The sequence below is a fragment of the Chiloscyllium plagiosum genome, unplaced genomic scaffold, assembly GCF_037043375.1.
Source record: "Chiloscyllium plagiosum isolate Xiang-an unplaced genomic scaffold, Cpla_swu_hap1 HiC_scaffold_16, whole genome shotgun sequence".
In the NCBI taxonomy this organism is placed as follows: domain Eukaryota; kingdom Metazoa; phylum Chordata; class Chondrichthyes; order Orectolobiformes; family Hemiscylliidae; genus Chiloscyllium; species Chiloscyllium plagiosum.
The window spans coordinates 49177571-49195940 of NW_028270154.1; the positions used below are offsets into that span (position 1 = coordinate 49177571).

The 18370-nt window shown below is 39.9% G+C and overlaps 1 protein-coding gene across 6 annotated transcripts in view; it reads left to right on the forward strand.

Annotated features, from left to right (window-relative positions):
• Positions 1–18370, forward strand: part of LOC122556682 (glutamate receptor ionotropic, delta-2-like) — a 530324-nt gene that overhangs the window by 325055 nt on the left and 186899 nt on the right. For all 6 annotated transcript variants that reach the window (XR_015759754.1, XR_015759755.1, XM_043703715.2 and 3 more), the window contains one exon: positions 8904–9077. Coding sequence is in view for 4 of the 6 variants with exons in the window: in XM_043703715.2 (XP_043559650.1) it covers positions 8904–9077 (174 nt within the window). In the remaining 2 variants the exon portion in view is untranslated. The remainder of the gene's footprint in view (positions 1–8903; positions 9078–18370) is intronic.

The window sequence follows — 18370 nt, forward strand, 5'->3', positions numbered from 1 at the left end:
GAGTGCTACAAGAGCCTTACAATCACTGATTTGAAATTTGCTGATAAATTAGATCATAGTATTTTCATAGATAAAATACAATTTACTATTATTTCTAGACACTTGTGGTGAGTAAATCCATCCTCCAATACTTGAAATGCTAATTGTGAGAGGACTCCCCAGACAATCTTTGGCAAGAACATGATTGCTTGTGAATACCCTGAGATCAGCATGACTTAGGTCACTGTGGCATTACTGTGGGACAATGTACAGAAATTAACATGGTCATTTTCAAACCGAGCTTCACTGCTGTGGACGCTAAAAACAATTGCATTTGCAGTTTAATCTTATTTTAACTAGATAAATATTGTGGAAAGTGGAGCCGGGATTTTTTGAGAACTTAATTAACACAGTTGTGAACGTTTATACTTATTGCTGTCACTGCTAAATAGTGTCATTAAAAAAAGTAGCACAATTCTTGAAATGTTGTCAAATTGGCTTTTGGGTGCACTGTTTTATATATAGCCTCAGAATTTACATTGGAGTATAATAAGTGTAATCTAGCATGCTTTTAAAATCTGTTTTTCTCATTGCCTCATGATAGTGTGAGATTTATAAAATAACTATTTGTTCTCCTACCAATGTTTACTCCATATTTGTTGCTGCTTTTAAATTGTATAAATTAGCTGCTGGACATAAGTTAATGTTCATCAGAGGAATTAATTAAATAGAATTAAGCATTGTTATGTTTTTGGGGATTTCTTAATGAGTAAATAATGATGTACAGTAATTGTAGAAGATCTTGCAAGGAGCAGCATCAGCCATATCTAACAGAGGTGCCAACCTAGAAAAGCTACAGCAGAAATGGCATACGTGCTAAAAGGGAAAGCCATATACTAGACAGAGTTAAATGATCCCACAACCAACAGATTAGATCATGGCTCTGCAATCTTACAAATGAACAACTGAACAGCTAAAGTTTCATCTCCATGAACATCCCATTCATCAAAGATGGTCCAGCTGAGCACATCAGTCCATAAAAGCAAGGGTGAAGCATTTGCAGCCATCTTCAACCAGAAGTACAGACTGTTTGATTCATTTCAGCCTCCTCTTGAGGGCCCCACCATCACGAATATCAGTTCACAGCCAATTCAGCTAACTCTGTAAGACATCAAGAAATGGCTTAGTACTTTGGATATTCAAAAGATTATTGGCCTTGAAAAAAATCCAAACTGCAGTATTGAACACAACAGTGCTGTGCTGCAGACATAGCTATACCTTCACCCATGCCATTCCAACATTGTCACACACTCGCATCATTCTAAAAATGTGGAAAATCTCCCAATATATCCTGTGCCCAAAAGACAGAAGAGATCCGATCCATCTACTCCTAATTTTTAGCAAACTATAAGGCAATGTTAACGACCCGTACAGAGCAATGATCTCTCACTGAAGTCAAGTTTTCATTCCACCAGATCAATTAGTTGGTTATAAATTGATGGACAGATGAGGATAATGACCTCATTGCAGTCTTGGATGAAATTTAAACAGGATAGCTAAATTCCAGAGGTGAGCGAATGACCTTGACATCAAGCAATATTTTACTTGATGTGACACCAAGGAACCCTAATAAAATTAAAATCACTGCAAATCAGACGGCAATCGCTTTCCATGGTTAGGGTCATACTGAAAACAAAAACAAATGATTTTTATTATTAAATGTCAAGCATCACTGCAGAAGTTCCTCAGCATAGTACCTTGAATGGAACCACCTTCAGACCTCAGAGGTGAAGATGTTTGCTGACATTTGTATAATTCACAACTTCTCAGATATACTATCAGTCCTCATCAATATGCAGCAAGCCTGGACAACATTCCAGGTTGGCTAATAAGTAGCAAGTAGCATTCGCAAGAATAATTATCATCTCCAATAAGAATGACTCCAACAATCTCTCCTTCACACCTAACTACAATAATCATTGAAATCCTTAATTATCAATATTCCAGTAGTCACCATTGATGAAAAACTCATCTGAATCTGTTATATAAATACTGTGGCTGCAAGAACAGGACAGAAACTGAGATTTCGCTATTCGGTGACACATGTCTGAATTCCCACAGTCTGACCATCATCTGAAAATGAACAACTCAATGTTATGACAGAGCACTCTTTACTTGCTAACATGAGTTTACTTGCTAACTGGGACCTTTAATTTTGATAAAAATAATAATCTTGAGCTTCAGTAATATTCAAGAAGCATGACACCATTCAACATAAAGCAGCCCACTTGATTGCACCCACTACCACCTTCACCCCCACATTTGCATTATTCACTCCTTATACCAATTTGAACACTGTGTTGCAATGTGTAACATCTACAAGGTGTATTCAGCAAATGCCGAAGGTTTCTTTCAGAGCAGCTTCCAAACCTGCCACCTTAACTTTCTCAGAAGAATAAGGGCATTAGGAACATGTTCTCCTGCACGGCACACACCGTCTTGAGTTGGAACTATATCACCATTCTTTTGCCATCACTGGGTTAAAATCCTGGAGCTCCTTCCCTATCAGCACCATGGATGTACCAACAACACACAAACTTCAGCAAGTCAAGATGGTTTGCCAGCACCTTCTCAAGGAGAATTTGGAACGGGTCATATATCTTGATACTCTTATATAATGATGAATTACAACTGTATTTTGGTCTATGTGAAAGAAAAATATGATTTCATATAGGTTTTAATCAACTCCATTATGAAACTACCTTCATACTGGGACCTTTAATTTCGATAAAAATAATAATCTCAAGATTAAATTTCAATGCGGTGCTGATATTCACAAACAAAGTATTGAAATCTTTTGCAGAAGTCAACAGTTGAAGTATTGTTTTACCCAATGGCTACACAGTTCACAATCTGTTGCTGTAATGTGTGATCTTATATTTATTCTCTCTGTGAATTATGGAGGAATTTGCTTGTACAAGATCAGCAGTATGCAGTTGTTGTGGGTATGTTCGCCACGCTGGGAATTTGGATTGCAGACGTTTTGCCCCCTTTCTAGGTGACACCCTCAGTGCTGCGGAGCCTCCTGCGAAGAGCTGCTGGACTGTGTTGGATGGAATTTATTTTGTTTCATTCCCACTGCTTCCAATTGGCAGTTCAGGCTGTTCGTTGCAGTTGTCGGTAAATTGGGTCTCGGTCAATGTGTTTATGGATGGAGTCTGTGGAAGAGAACCAAGCTTTTAGGAATTCTTTTGCTGTCCTCAGTTTGGCTTGTCCTACCATGGTTGTGTGTCCCAGTTGAATTTGTGGTCCTTGCCTTCTGTGTATATAGATACTAAGGATAGTTGAATTATAACAGCAACCATCCAAACACACTCAAGAGAAGCTGCATTAGAATCCTGTTCAAACGGGTTACAACACTCTGCAAACACTTCCAACCTGCAAAGAGAAGAACACCTCGACAAAGTCTTTACCATGAACGATATCACCGCAACTTCATCCACAGATGTCTATCTGACAAACAATGTGACAAGGACATATCATGACCCAACATACTAACACTCTACTTTATATAAAGTACATCATGGAACTGACAGCCAGACTCCTCCAGCCACTTGGATTTGTGACAGCACATAAACTGACAGCCACACTCAGACAACAACTTACCAGAACAAAATACTCAATACCTGTAATGCACAGGACAAATGTGGTGAATAAGATTTCATGCAGAGACTGCATAAACCACTATACAAGACAAACACGCAGACAATTAGTGATCCACATTCATGAACATCAACTAGCCACTAAATGGCATGACCAGCTGTCCCTATTATCTATACACACAGATGACAAGGACCACAAATTCCATTGGGACAACACAACAATAATCGGAAAAGTCATACAGAGGACAGCCAGAGAGTTTCTAAAAGCATGGCACTCATCCATGGACTCTATCAATAAACACATTGATCTCGACCCAATTTACTGCCCACTGCAACAAACAACCGGAACCGGCAACGGGAAGCAACAGGAACAAAACCAAATAAATTCCAACCAACACAGTACAGCAGCTCTTCACAGGAGGCTCCTTTGCACTGAGGATGTCACCTAGAAAGGGGATGAAACATCTGCAAACCAACTTCCCAGCTCAGCAAACACACCCACAACCACTGTAACTGCCACCTGAGCTACAAATCTTTACACAAACCTTGATCAGCAAGATAACTGTCTTACTTATGCTGTTTGTTGCCAATTTAGCAATTGCAGTGAATTCCAGGCAAAATATTATCATGTTATGCATTTCATTTGAAAGGTTGGGTTTTTGATTGGATTCTAAAGTATAAATAGTAATCTGTATTATAATATAATATACATTGAATGTGAGAAGGCAGCAAATCCCGATGCCCGTTTTGCAATGAACATATTTAATCACCTTGAATTCCTTGCCTGTTCAATCGCTAGCAACAGTAAAGATCTATCCTCTCTAGATCAATTAGTATGTAGCAGAAAGACACCATTGGTTAGAAGTAAGAAGGAGTCAGTGTCAAAGCCATTGTTGAGCCCACAACTTGCTGAGGGCTCCTTAGCAGTTGATGCCAGGAATTCAATCTCACAGAGCCTATGAACACAGTTTGATTGTGCTGCACAGTATTTAGTTATGTAAACTGAAGTTATGCTAATCTGCCTGTGAAACAGCAGGATGTCTATGGAAGATTTCACAGCTTAAATCTGCTATGCAATCCCATGGAAAGTGTGGTCAGATTTCACCGGAGTGTAATTCCAAATCCAAAGTCCTAAATTCAGCCACAGATCCCCAAATGAATGTTCTAACTGTAGCTCTAGAGAAGTTGTGCATCAACATGCAATGTAATTTCTCAACATCATTCACAATATTGGGACTTGTATTGAGACAGCTGTGACATAAGAATTCAACAGTGGCTGCTCAATGTATAAATTTCTGGCATGCTGTGAAAATGCTGCACAGCAGGCTGCACTTCAAGACAATGCAACATTCTATCACCCAGCTGTCTGCTTTAGATGTCTCCAGATGCACCATAAACGTACAAGCCAAGGCAGCTACTGCAGCTGCATACAATGTATGATGGCTGCAGTTGTTCGGCCATCTGTTAACACTGCAAACATGTTCTGAATCACTTCTTATGAAGCAAATGTTGAAAACAATGCAGCTATCCACCTTACTTTGTGTTACACTGAGAAGTCATTTGAAAGTTGTACATGGTTTGGAGGAGTATGGCACACACCACCTACTGTCAAGAAGGAGAAGCATCAACATTTCAGAACAGGTGGATTCGTGGCCTTTAATAATGCACAATGTGTCTTTGCTGGTATGTCAGAATGAAGAGGTCTAATGTGTTGCCAAATTCGTAGAATCAAATATGTGATGTGCACTAGCTGGAAGGATTGGTTCTTTAATTCAATGTAGGAAATGTTAAATAAGGTGAGCAATGATAGATTACCCTAAACAGAAGGGAATCAGAAATTGTGCTCTGGAGCTACTTGCAGTGTGTACTGAGGATGCCTCTGAGCAAAGGATTTCTTGATGATCTCTTTATTCCTCAGTCCTAAAGTGTCTGCAGCGTCACTGGAGGCATTTTTGTCTGCAGAAGCTTTGCCATTCAGCGCAAGTTATAATCAGTCTGGTGTAGACCTCTCTAATTGAATCATGACATTTATATGGCATTTTTCTGGTGCTACTTAGGATGCTTTACTTAGTTGTTATATATGAGATATTATACATGATGTCATATCAATGTAACAAGGCTTTGTTACCTACAAGCAATTTTGACGTATCTTACTTCATGGAAGAAATCAAAAAGAACCACATTTCGAAGGATCAGTTCTTTATGATCATTTTTGGTATATTAACTTTATTGTACAGAATCATTTCTTTGTTACTGGCAATACGTTGAGTTGACAAAGCTGAAACAGTTGTCTAAAGGTGTTGTCAAAACACCATGAATGCCACCTATTGAATTATTAGTCTTGGGAGTATCCCCACCTTTGGGGATGATGTCACCAAAACAGATGAGTACCTTATCTTGCTGTAAAGTAGAGCAGTAACCTGACAAATACATATCTGCATTGTATCCTGGCTGATACTACAGGAATCTCATGTGACTGCCTGAAATTAGCCTGGAGCATCCAAATTGGATACAGGCTTCACCTTCGACAGAGCTGAGTGGGGAGATTAGGGTGGCCACATGTCACCCTATTTTATCTTGGAAGCACACTAGCTTTCAGAGCGACGCTCCTTCATCAGGTGATCACCTTCATCACCTGATGAAGGAGCGTCACTCCGAAAGCTAGTGTGCTTCCAATTAAACCTGTTGGACTATAACCTGGTGTTGTGTGATTATTAACTTTGTACACCCCAGTCCAACACCGGCATCTCCAAATCATGAATTTTATTTTGGGAAGCTACAAATCTGGGGTGGGGGAAGTTCAAATTTCCAGCTAGTCAAAATAGCTCAAGCAATCCCTATTTCGTGTCTGCTGAATATCAGAATAAATATTTTAAAAATAACATCACAGCTGTCATACCTGTCAAACTGTTCACAATCTTCACGCTCAGATGCTCCTCGCTTCTGTGTGTTCCAGCTGATCCCAGGAATAAATACATTCATTTCTAATTCTGGTGTAATTTAAGTGCATTAAAGTCAGACTGATACAGTCCACGTCCAAATGCAGCAAGACCTGAACATTACCCAGGACTTTAACAAATGGCAAGTTACATTTGTGACACATAAATGGTAGACAATAAGTATTTTCATCAAAAGAATCTCGCTAGTGCCCCTCGACTTTCAATGACATGACAATCATTGAATTCCCTACTATTAATATCCTAGGGTAACCATTGACCAGAAACTGAAAGGGAGCAGCTATGTAAGTACTGCAGCTACAATAGCAGGTCAGAGGTGGCTAATCCTGCAATGAGTAATTCACCTCTTGACTCTCCAAAACCTGTCCATTGTCGATAAGGCACAATTCAGTTGTGTGAAGAAATGCTTCCCTCTTGACTGCATGCCAGTATGTGCCATCTACAAGGTGCATTATAGAGATTCACTAAGGCTTCTTAGATGGCACCTTCCAAACCCAAAACTGCTACCATGTAGAAGGAGAAGGGAAGCAGATAGATGGAAGGAACTGCCTCTTGCAAGTTCCCTTCCAAACCACTCACCATCCTGACTTGAAAATATATCGCTGTTCCTTCAGTATCACTGGCCAGACTCATGGGATATATTCCAAACAGCATTGTGGTGTGCCTACACTGAAAGAAAAATGCGGTGGTTCAAGAAAGCAGGTCACAACCACCCTCTCAAGGATAAGTAATAAACGCTGGTGGAGTTAGCAAAGCCCACATCCCCTGAAAAAATATGAAAATGTTGGTAAGGCACTCGATAGATGGAATACAGAAGGTAGTGGAAAATTTATGGAATTTTTGTGGGATAGTGATTGTGGGATAAAAAGATGCACAAGTTTCAACTGAAGAAATACAAAAGCTGGTATGGAGTTTTATAACCCATTGTTTCATTGTACTTTTCATACTGTGTCAATCAATTTTAACAAATTTTACACAGAAGATTGATAAAATATTGTTATTTTGTTCATGGAAATTTAGGACATATTCTAAAACACAAAATATTCTCTTAAATAAACTCTGTTTAAACTCTCAGATGGATTCTAGGGAAAGGCCAGTGTAAATGTTGGTGTGATCCTGCCCCCGCATGGCTAATTTGTACAGCAACAATTACATAAACATCAGCCAATCATTGGCATGAGTTAGGCCTTCCCCTCCCCCCAAGGGAGGAAGTCCCACCACTGCGAAATACTGGCCAAGTAGTCACGAGATGTCTGGTCTTAGCAACTCCATCAGGAAGGCTTACTGCTTGGGCTGCACCAATCCCAAAGCAGGCATTCAGAACTTCAGCACAAACCAAGGTCCAACTCAATCTGGGATCTTGCTGGGACTAGGTTAGCAAGTCCTGATAAGGACAGGGTGAGGGGACAGGTGCATTGCAGACATTCACAAACCTTGGAGAAGGACTCATCCTGCTTGACCTTTATAACCCACTTAACAAATTGTCAATCTCTTTGGTGAAACTGCCAGATTGCACAATTGACATGGCTCCCTCCATCTTTTGATAAAACCCCAGTGGCATGCAAAGAAGGTCATTAAGAGGCCTCATCTGGCTCATGCTGGAGAGGTCTCCCAATGTCTGCCCCACCGCAGGTAAAATTGAGTTGGAGATTGGGGTGTAAACTTCAGGAGCGGAATGCATGACATGGTATGCAATTTAAGGTCAAGGGAGGAGTGGGAGCTTGTAGAATACTGCCTCTTGAAAAGTGTGTAAACATATAATGATAAACACTATTTCACTTAGTCTACGCCTGAGGTTTGGTGAAGTTGTTCAAACATTTCAATATTTTAAAGTACTTTATAAACCCATATTTAACATTCAGTTTCAAAACAAAATGATATGAGACTACACCCTCTTTTCCAAACCAGTTTGGATTTCACCCATACATTTACACTACCAGCTTATTGGAGTTGCATATACACATTGCATCTACCCTGCCCTTACAGTATAAATGCCCTGTAAATATTACCATTTTATGCAACAATTGTAGGAATTTAAAGATAATGATTAATCTCCAGTTGGAAATATCAGATGAGAAATTTTACTTAGTGGAACAAATTGTGCCATATGGTTTTACACAGGAAAAATATTTTTGTATATACTGTATTCATGTGTAACAAAAAATGTTTTTTTATGTGATTAATATTAATACAGATTAACTTCTTAACTAATTTTATGTTCGTGCTCTGATTCTTTTAAAATGAGTTAATGTAAAAGACCGTCTCTTAAATTAACTAATTATCTGTTTTATTTTGTTAAACTAAGGAAATAAATGATGCAGATATTCGGGAGCTGGCAAAGAGACTGACTGGCAGATTGACTGTCATTCGGCAAACTTTCCCAATGTCAGAAAGCAAGAGCCAGTACTGTTTGAGAAGCAGTCATAGATTTTCTTCTGTAATGTGCAACCCTAAAGATCCCTTCACACAACACATGGAGGTAGGGAATGTGACAATAAATGATTTTTAATAATATTACTCTTTACATACAAAAGATTATATAATATTTAGATGACAATATATGTATGGATCTAAGTAGAATTGTCATCACTAATGCTATAGAATAATAATGTAACATTGTAAGCAATTTTAAAGCTACCCTTAATGTTCATTAAATAGGCACTGACACAATTTTCAGATGTTGTCATAGAGTCTTTTTAAGGGGTTATATTTAACCAATAAATAGTTGACTTTTGAAAATGTATGTAACAATTTTGCATATGTATTTTGTTATTATGAGTAAAGGCTAGTCAACTGGAGAAATTATATTCTACTTAGGGTAAGTTATAGGTACTTAATTGTGCAAAAATAGCTGAATCAGAAAATTGACTGAAAGCGTATGGTTATCTTTTATTTGTGATTCTGTGATCGTTCACAGTTTCTATGAAGAGTCAAATTTTGCTTTTGTCTTCACTATAAAGAATACAATTAAAATTCTGGTTGTGGCTGTAAGTCAATAAGGGAGCAAGTTTAAACAACTTATGAAGTTGCAGACTAACAAGTGCCAAGTCTTGATGGACTTCATCCTAGGGTCTTAAATAAGGTGCTAAAGGATGTAGTAGATGGGATGGCATTAATTTTTCAAATTTGGCTAGATTCTGGAAAGGGTATATTGACTGAAAGTAGCAAATATAACCTTCATATTCAAGAAGTGAGGGAGGAAGGTGGGAGAAAAGTAAAATCCAATAGACAAGAAGCCAGTTAGATTGATGCCTGTGATGCAGAATGTATTAGAATCAACCATTTAAGGTTATGGCTAGTCATTGAGAAAAACTCAAGATAATTGGGATGAACCAGTATAGTTTTATGAAGGGAAAATCATATTTAACTGAATAATTAGAGACTTTTGAAGGAGTAACATGCACTATTGTTGGGGAGAGGGAGCAATGTAGATAGACTGAACTTAAATTTTGAGCTGGCATTTGACAAGGTACCACATTAATGTACAAAGTAGAAGCACAGGGTGAGGATGCATTACATTAGAATGGATAGAAGATTGGCTGGCTCTCGGAAAACAAAGATTATGTAAAAATGGGTCTTTTTTCTGATTGTTAGATTATGATGAGTGGATTCCTGGAGGGGTCTGTGCTGGGTCTCAACTTCTCACAATTTATATCAATAAGGTGGCTCGGGGGAGCAAAGGTGTGGTGGGTAATTTTGCAGATGTGCCAAAGGTAGGTAGGAAGGTATTTTACAAAGAAGGCATAAGGAGGTTGCCAACCAATGTAAATGGTTTCAGTGGGCAAAAAACTGACAGACAGGTAGTCTTATAATATAACATAGGAAAATGTATCATTCACTCTGGCAGGAAGAATAAAAATATGTGATTTAAACGAAAGATGACTGCAAAGTTCCAAAATGCAAAAGGATTGAAATGTGCTACTGCAGGAGTCAGAAAAGGTTAAACTGCAAGTACAACAATTAATTAAGAAGGATAATGGAATGCTTTCCTTTATTTTGAAAAAAAAGAACAGAAAGGGAATGGAATCATGCTTCAGTTATATAAGACATTAGTGAAACAACATCGCAAATACTGTGTGCAGTTTTAGTCTTGAAAAATGTGGTGCTGGAAAAACACAGCAGGCCAGGCAGCATCCAAGGAGCAGCAGTTTTAGTCTTCTAACATAAGGAAAAATGCCAATGTGTTGAAGATGATTCAGAGGAGAGTAACTAAATTGAGCAGACTGTCATTTGAAGAAACGTTGGAAAAACTGGGCTTATGTTCACTGGAGTTTAGAAGAGTGGGATATGAGTTAATTGAAGTTTAGAAGATCCCAATAGGTCTTAATGAAGGATCTGGAATTACTCCCTTTGTGATTAAATTCAGAACAAGGGGACATGGTGTAAAAATTAGGCATCACCCTCTTAGGGCAAAGATGAGGCAAGTTTTCTTCTGTCAGAGAGTGATATGACTTTGAAACTCTCTGTCTCAGAAGGTGAAGAAGACGAGGTCATTGAATAACCTTAAGGTGGAGGTAGATACATTTTTGTTAGTGATTTTTCTGTGAAAGAATTTCATTGTATCTGTTTCTCTATGGCTCACAATGATTTTTCTCAAGCAATCTTCCACTTGTTAATTCATTAAGTAAATCTAGATTATTGGGCATTGAAGAAATTATGGAATTTGAAACATGAATAGATCACCCATTATTTTATTGAATAGCAGGTCAGTTTCAAGTAGCTGATTGTCTTACTCAGTTTAGATTAGATTCCCTACAGTGCAGAAACAGGCCCTTCAGCCCAACAAGTCTACACCGACCCTCCGAAGAGCAACCCACCCAGACCCACTCCCCTCCAATGCACCTATCACTGTGGGCAATTTAGCATGGCCAATTCACCAAAACTGCAGATCTTTGGACTATGGGAGGAAACTGGAGCACCCAGAGGAAACCCACACAGACACTGGGAGAATGTGCAAACTCCACGCAGACAATCACCCAAGGCTGGATTTGAACTCAGGTCCCTGGCACTGCGAGATAGCAGTGCTAACCACTGAGCTACGTGCCACCTAAATGTTTGTATGTTTAATGTTTGCATGTGCACAGATATATGTATGCACATGTAATGAAAGCCTCAGTGTGCCTGCAAAAATATTTTAATAAATATGTAACACATTTGCACTTTTTGCCTTTAAAAGTGAACTCCTCAGGGTAGAATTCACAATCCGTTGTGCCAGTTGCTTGAATAGATCAGAAAACTGCCTGTCATGCACACATCCTAATGCCAACAATTTTTCACCAAGCTGTATTTTGCTGCATCTCAGGCTGAAGTTTTGTATTTTGAGTTACAATGCTTCTCTGAATGGGATTCATGGTCCCTGCTCCACCATGGCTCAGCGTAACTTTTCTCATGTCATCTTCGACGTGTCACTTCAGTAATAATGTACCAAGGCCCCATGGTGTTCTGCTTGTGGTATTGTGCACCAGGAAAGTCAGAGCATTCACTGCTGTTGGGACTTTCTGGCCTTTATATCCTGGTGCTGTATTTAAAGCCCAGTTGCACACCACTCCACACACTGCTAGGGAGAAACGCCATCCCTCTGTGGCAATCGAACATCATCACTCAGGATATGAGCCAGAAAAGGAAGCTGGAACTCCACTTTGCTGACAGGTCCTGAAAGGGCAGCCAACCTGAACTGAGCTGTGTCCTGAGTAAAATGCAATGAAGATGGTTAATGATCTTTTGAGTTTGGACAAAATACGTGTTGCTATCGTCTTTCTGCTATTAAAAGGCCATTTGTCCCTTGAGCCTGCTATGTCTTTCAGTATGATCATGGCTGATTATTGAGCTCAATCCCCTAATCCCAGCCTCCCTCCTTACCTTTTGAACCTCTGAAGCCACAAGAGATATATCTACCTCTTCCTTGGAAACACATAATGTTTTGCCCTCAACCATTTTCTGTGGCAGTGAATTCTACAAGATCACCACACTCTGAGTGAAGAAATTTCTCCTAATCTCAGTCCTATCTTGTTTACTCCTGATCCTTAAACTGTGATCCTTGGTTCTGGATAACCTCACCACCAGGAAATTCTATTCCAGCATCGAACCGGTGTGGTCCTATTAGAATTTTATAGGTTTATATGAGATACCCCCTCATTCTTCTCCAATGAACAATCCTAACTGACTCAAGCCCTCTTCATACATCAGTCCTGTCATCTCAGGAACTAATTTGGCAAATCTTTGCTGCCCTCCCTCGAGAACACATTCGTTTTCATTGCATCTGCTATGCACTTGCCGACTTACTCAGCCAGTCCATATCACACTGCAACATCTCTGCATCCTCCTCACAGCTCACCCTTCCACCCAGTTTTGTGTCATTTGCATATATTGCGAATAGCTGAGGCCCCAGTCCCAATCCCTGCATTGCATCAGTACTCACAACATGCCATTCGGAAAAAAGAAGACCTTTTTATTCCTGCTCTTTGTTTTCTGTCCATTACTCAATTTTCAATATTTGAATACACTACCCTCAATCCCATGCATTTCAATTTTAGTCACTAATTTCTGAAGTGGGACTTTGTTGCAAACCTTCTGAAAATCCACATCCACTGGCTCCCCTGATTAACTCTACTCATTAATCCTCAAAATCCTCTAGGATATTTGTCAAGCATAATTCCTGAAGAAGGGCTAATGCCCGAAACATCAATTCTCCTGTTCCCTAGATGCTGCCTGACCTGCTGCGCTTTTCCAGCAACACATTTCCATCTATAATTTCTCTTTTGTCAATCCATACTGATTGTGTCTAACTGTTTTCTAAGGCCTGTGCTATAAAATCCTTGATAATAGACTCTAGCATCTTCCCCATTACCAACAACAGACTCTTTGGTCTATAATTCCTTATTTTCTCTCAATCTCCCTTTTAAATAGTGGGGTTACATTAGTTGCTCGCCAATCTGTAGGAACAGTTCCATTGTCTAGAGTCTGGAAGATGACCACCAATGCATCCATTATTGCAAAGGCCATACCTTGGGATGTGGATTATCTGGCTGTGAAGATTTATTAACTTTCAACCCCATCAATTTCTCTAACACCATTTTACAATTAATACAACTTTGCTTCAGTTTCTTCCACTGAATAAACTATACGTTCTCCGTCATTTCAGGTATGTTATTCATGTCATCTTTTGTGAAGACTGAAGTAAAGTATGAATTCAGTTCATGAGCCATGTCTTTATTTCGCATTATGAATTTCCCAACCTTACACTCACTGGGAAACCACTCTAACACCCATAACTAAATGGACCTGCTTACCATGTTTCCTGCTGTGACAAGCAGTATTATATTCAGCCTACAGGGAGAAGATTCCATGTAACTATGCATTTCTAATTATAGTGAAAGAATTGCAGGTTGCACTATTTTTTAGGTCTGTTGGAAATGCTGATGAGCTACTCTTTCAGGCCTACAGTAACAAAAGCAATGTTTTATAAATTACAAATCATAAAAAAAGGCAGCACTTCCACAGCATTTCAGAAGAATGAGTTTAAAATTCATAGCCACAAAGGGAATTTTGTCTCCCCCTACCAAGATATGTGCCGTAAGAAACCTGTGAAACTTGTGACTTAATAAGCTTATTTTAATGTCAAAGGGCAGCTAATTAGCCAGCCTGCTCTAATACTAGGTAGACACATTAGTTGAATAAAATATTTTTCTACTTATCAAGTTGTTTAGCACGGAAACAGACCCTTCGGTCCAACTCATCCACTGACACCAGATATCCAATAGGATGATCTAGTCCCATTTGTCAAAATTTGGCTCAAATCCCTCTATACTCTTCCTATTCATGCAGCCATCCAGTTGCATTTTAATAGTTATAATTGTATCTACTTCCATCACTTCCTGTGGCAGCTAGTTCCATCTACCCATCACCCTCTGCCAGAAAATGTTACCCTCAGAACTCTTTTAAATCTTTCCCCTCTCACCTTAAACCGATGTCCATTAGTTTTGAACACGCCTACTCTAGGAAAAAGACATTGACTATTCACCCTATACATGCACCTCATGATCCTGGTAATATACTTGCAAATCTTTTCTGCACCCTCTCAAGTTTATCAACACCTTTCCTAGAGAAAGGTGACCAAAATTGTATGCAGTATTCTAAAAGTGACCTCACCAATGCCCTGTACAGGTGCAACATGGCTACCCAACTCTTTTACTGAAAATGTGTTGCTGGAAAAGCACAGCAAATCAGGCAGCATCCAAGGAACAGGAGAATCGAGGATTCCTGAAGAAGGGCTTATGCCCGAAACGTCGATTCTCCTGCTCCTTGGATGCTGCCTGACCTGCTGTGCTTTTTCAGCAACACATTTTCAGCTCTGATCTCCAGCATCTGCAGTCCTCACTTTCTACCCAACTCCTTTACTTAATGTTATAACCAATGAAGGCAAGTGTGCCAAATGCAATCTTCACCATCCTCTCTATTTGTGACTCCACTTTCAAGGAACTATGCACCTGCCCTCCAAGGTCTTTTTGTTCAGCAACACTCCCCAGGACACTACCATTCGCTGTATAAGTCTTATCCTGGTTTACATTACCAAAATACAACACCTTATATTTATCTAAATTAAATTCTATCTGTCACTCCCCGACCCATTGACCCATCTGATCAAGATTATATTATACTCTGAGATAACCTTCTTCACTGTCCACTATACCACCAAACTTCCAAACTGCAAACTTTCTAACCACACATCCAAATCATTTATATGAAAGATGAAAAGCAGTGGACCCAGCACCTCCAATCTGAACAACAACTTTTCACCACCAACCTCTGTCTTCTATCTTTAAGCCCAATCTTGTATTTAGATAGCTAGCATTCCCCTGGATCCCAAGTGACCTGACTGATCTAATCAGTCTACCGCATGGAACCTTGTCTGAAGACCATATAGATAATCAGCTATGATCTAGTGAAGGGTGGAATAATCAGCTGCCCTCATCAAACCTTCTTGTCACTTCTTCAAAAAACTCAATTTCCTCTGCAGAAAGCCAGGTTAACTATCCCTAATCAGTCCTTACCTTTCCAAAAGCATGTAAATCTTGTCTTCTTTATGTCTGCTGGAACACAGGAGACAATGAAATCATAGGAAGGGAGTAGCCATTCCTCCGATTATTCTACCCTTCATTAGATCATGTCTGATAATCTACCTCAATGCCACTTCCCCATGCTATCCCACATTCCTTGATATCTGCATTCAGAAATCTAAAAAATTATGTGTTTAACACACTCAATGATTGAAGTTCCAACCCTATATATTTGGCCTGTGTTAGCTCAATCCGATATATATATATCATATGTAGTAATATGATCATCACTGTAAAAAATGAATTAATAATGAACTGTTTAAAAAGAGGTACTATATACATCATGACAAGAAGTTATGTAACATTACATAATTTTGCTCTCCCCATGCAGCTTCATGGAAGATGAAGCCAGTAGTAAGAGACCGAAAAGAAATGTAAACCACAGGCTTTATTGTTCTAATAATTTGACAATATTCTAACAAAGGAACCCTCCAACCACAAGGGATGAACTCAGATTTCTGAGTTTCCTCATTTCCCCTCCCCCCACCTTGCCTCAGTAACTTCCCGCTCCTCCGCCCTTGAGCCCCGCCCCTCCAACCGCCACCAGGACAGAACCCCACTGGTCCTCACCTACCACCCCACCAACCTCCATGTACAACGTATCATCCGCCGTCATTTCGGCCACCTCCAAACGGACCCCACCACCAGGCATATATTTCCCTCCCCTCCCCTATCAGCGTTCCGAAAAGACCACTCCCTCGTCAGGTCCACACCCCCCACCAACCCAACCTCCACCCCAACCACCAACCCAACCTCCCCTGCAACCGCAAGAAATGCAAAACTTGCGCCCACACCTCCCCCCTTACTTCCCTCCAAGGCCCCAAGGGACACTTCCATATCTGCCACAAATTCACTTGCACCTCCACACACATCATCTATTGCATCCGCTGCACCCAATGTGGCCTCCTCTATATTGAGGAGACAGGCCGCCTACTTGCGGAACGTTTCAGAGAACACCTCTGGGACACCCAGACCAACCAACCCAATCACCCCGTAGCCCAACACTTTAACTCCCCCTCCCACTCCACCAAGGACATGCAGGTCCTTGGACTCCTCCATCGCCAGACCATGGCAACACGATGGTTGGAGGAAGAGCGCCTCATCTTCTGCCTGGGAACCTTCCAACCACAAGGGATGAACTCAGATTTCTCCAGTTTCCTCATTTCCCCTCCCCCCACCTTGTCTCAGTCAAATCCCTCGAACTCAGCACCGCCTTCCTAACCTGCAATCTTCTTCCTGACCTCTCCGCCCCCACCCCAATCCGGCCTATCACCCTCACCTTGACCTCCCTCCACCTATCGCAATTCCAACACCCCTCCCCCAAGTCCCTCCTCCCTACCTTTTATCTTAGCCTGCTGGACACACTTTCCTCATTCCTGAAGAAGGGCTTATGCCCGAAACGCGATTCTCCTGTTCCTTGGATGCTGCCTGACCTGCAGCGCTTTTCCAGCAACACATTTTCAGCAATATTCTAACAAATACCAAAAACATTGTTTACCTTGCATTATAAAGTATACATTTTCCTGTATTAATACCATTAGGATTTGAGAGTTGTAGATTTTGGTTCATCCTAGAAAGAGTTATATTGCTCTATTTTAAGCTGCAACAAATTTAATTAACCAAGAATGAAATGAATATTTGAAGACACTTTAATACCTGCAATCAAATTTACAAAAATCCCAGCTGCAGTAATTTAAGTTTGCATCTTTTGTTTGTCATTTTTCAGAATTTATTCCATCCTGTCATTGCAAAACGTACCCCCAGTTTGTAATAAATTTCAGTAGATCTGCACACGTTATAGCTTGAAAATGCAAGCATTTCTCTTATAGCAGTTAAATAGTGCAGATATTAGTTCCCAGAAAATGAACTGAAAATGCTGAAAATACTTAACAGTTCACACAACTGGAGGGAAAACAAAGACTAATTCTTTCCAACAGTAATTATTTCATGGCAGGAAGACAGTTCAGTAGTCCCTGTCCACAGGATTCACTTAGATGTTCCTTTTAACTTGTTAGGACTTGTTCCTCAATCGCTCTCCTCCAGATAGTTTAACCGGCTTGCAAGAGGTCAACGTCAAAATGCAGAAGTATTGGAGATGTGCCATGCAGGTTCTTAGTCAGACACAGTGTTCATGGATGTGGGTTGTGTGTGACTATGAGCCACAGAGCATGTCCTGAGTTGTTAGTGTCTGACATGGAGGTCCTTTCGAGCAAGTAGCAAGCTGAAGTTGCCAGATGCCCACTCCGTCTTCCATATCAAGCAGTCTCAGGCATCTGATTTGCTTGAGGCAGGTAGTGTAATCGGAAATGGAGAGATTATAATAAAAGTAGCTTACCTTAGAGTAAAGTGTTAGTGTAAGCCCCAACCAGAAATGTTGGGATAAAATTCTGAATAAGACTTGAACCTGAGATTGTTTACTCAGACAGATGATAGTTCCAGGAATGAACCATCAATGTCCCTGTCTTGGAGTTAAAGTGACAATTACATAAATCTTTCATGGCGTTAAAGAGATTCTGATAAGACTACTGCAAAAAGGTAGCTATTGGATACTGTTCCAAGGATATTTTTAACAACTTTTAAAGGCCTGTTGTGGGATTAATGAGATTAAACCGTTACTGTGTGTTTTAACTGTTTGAATTTGTGTTATGCGATAGAA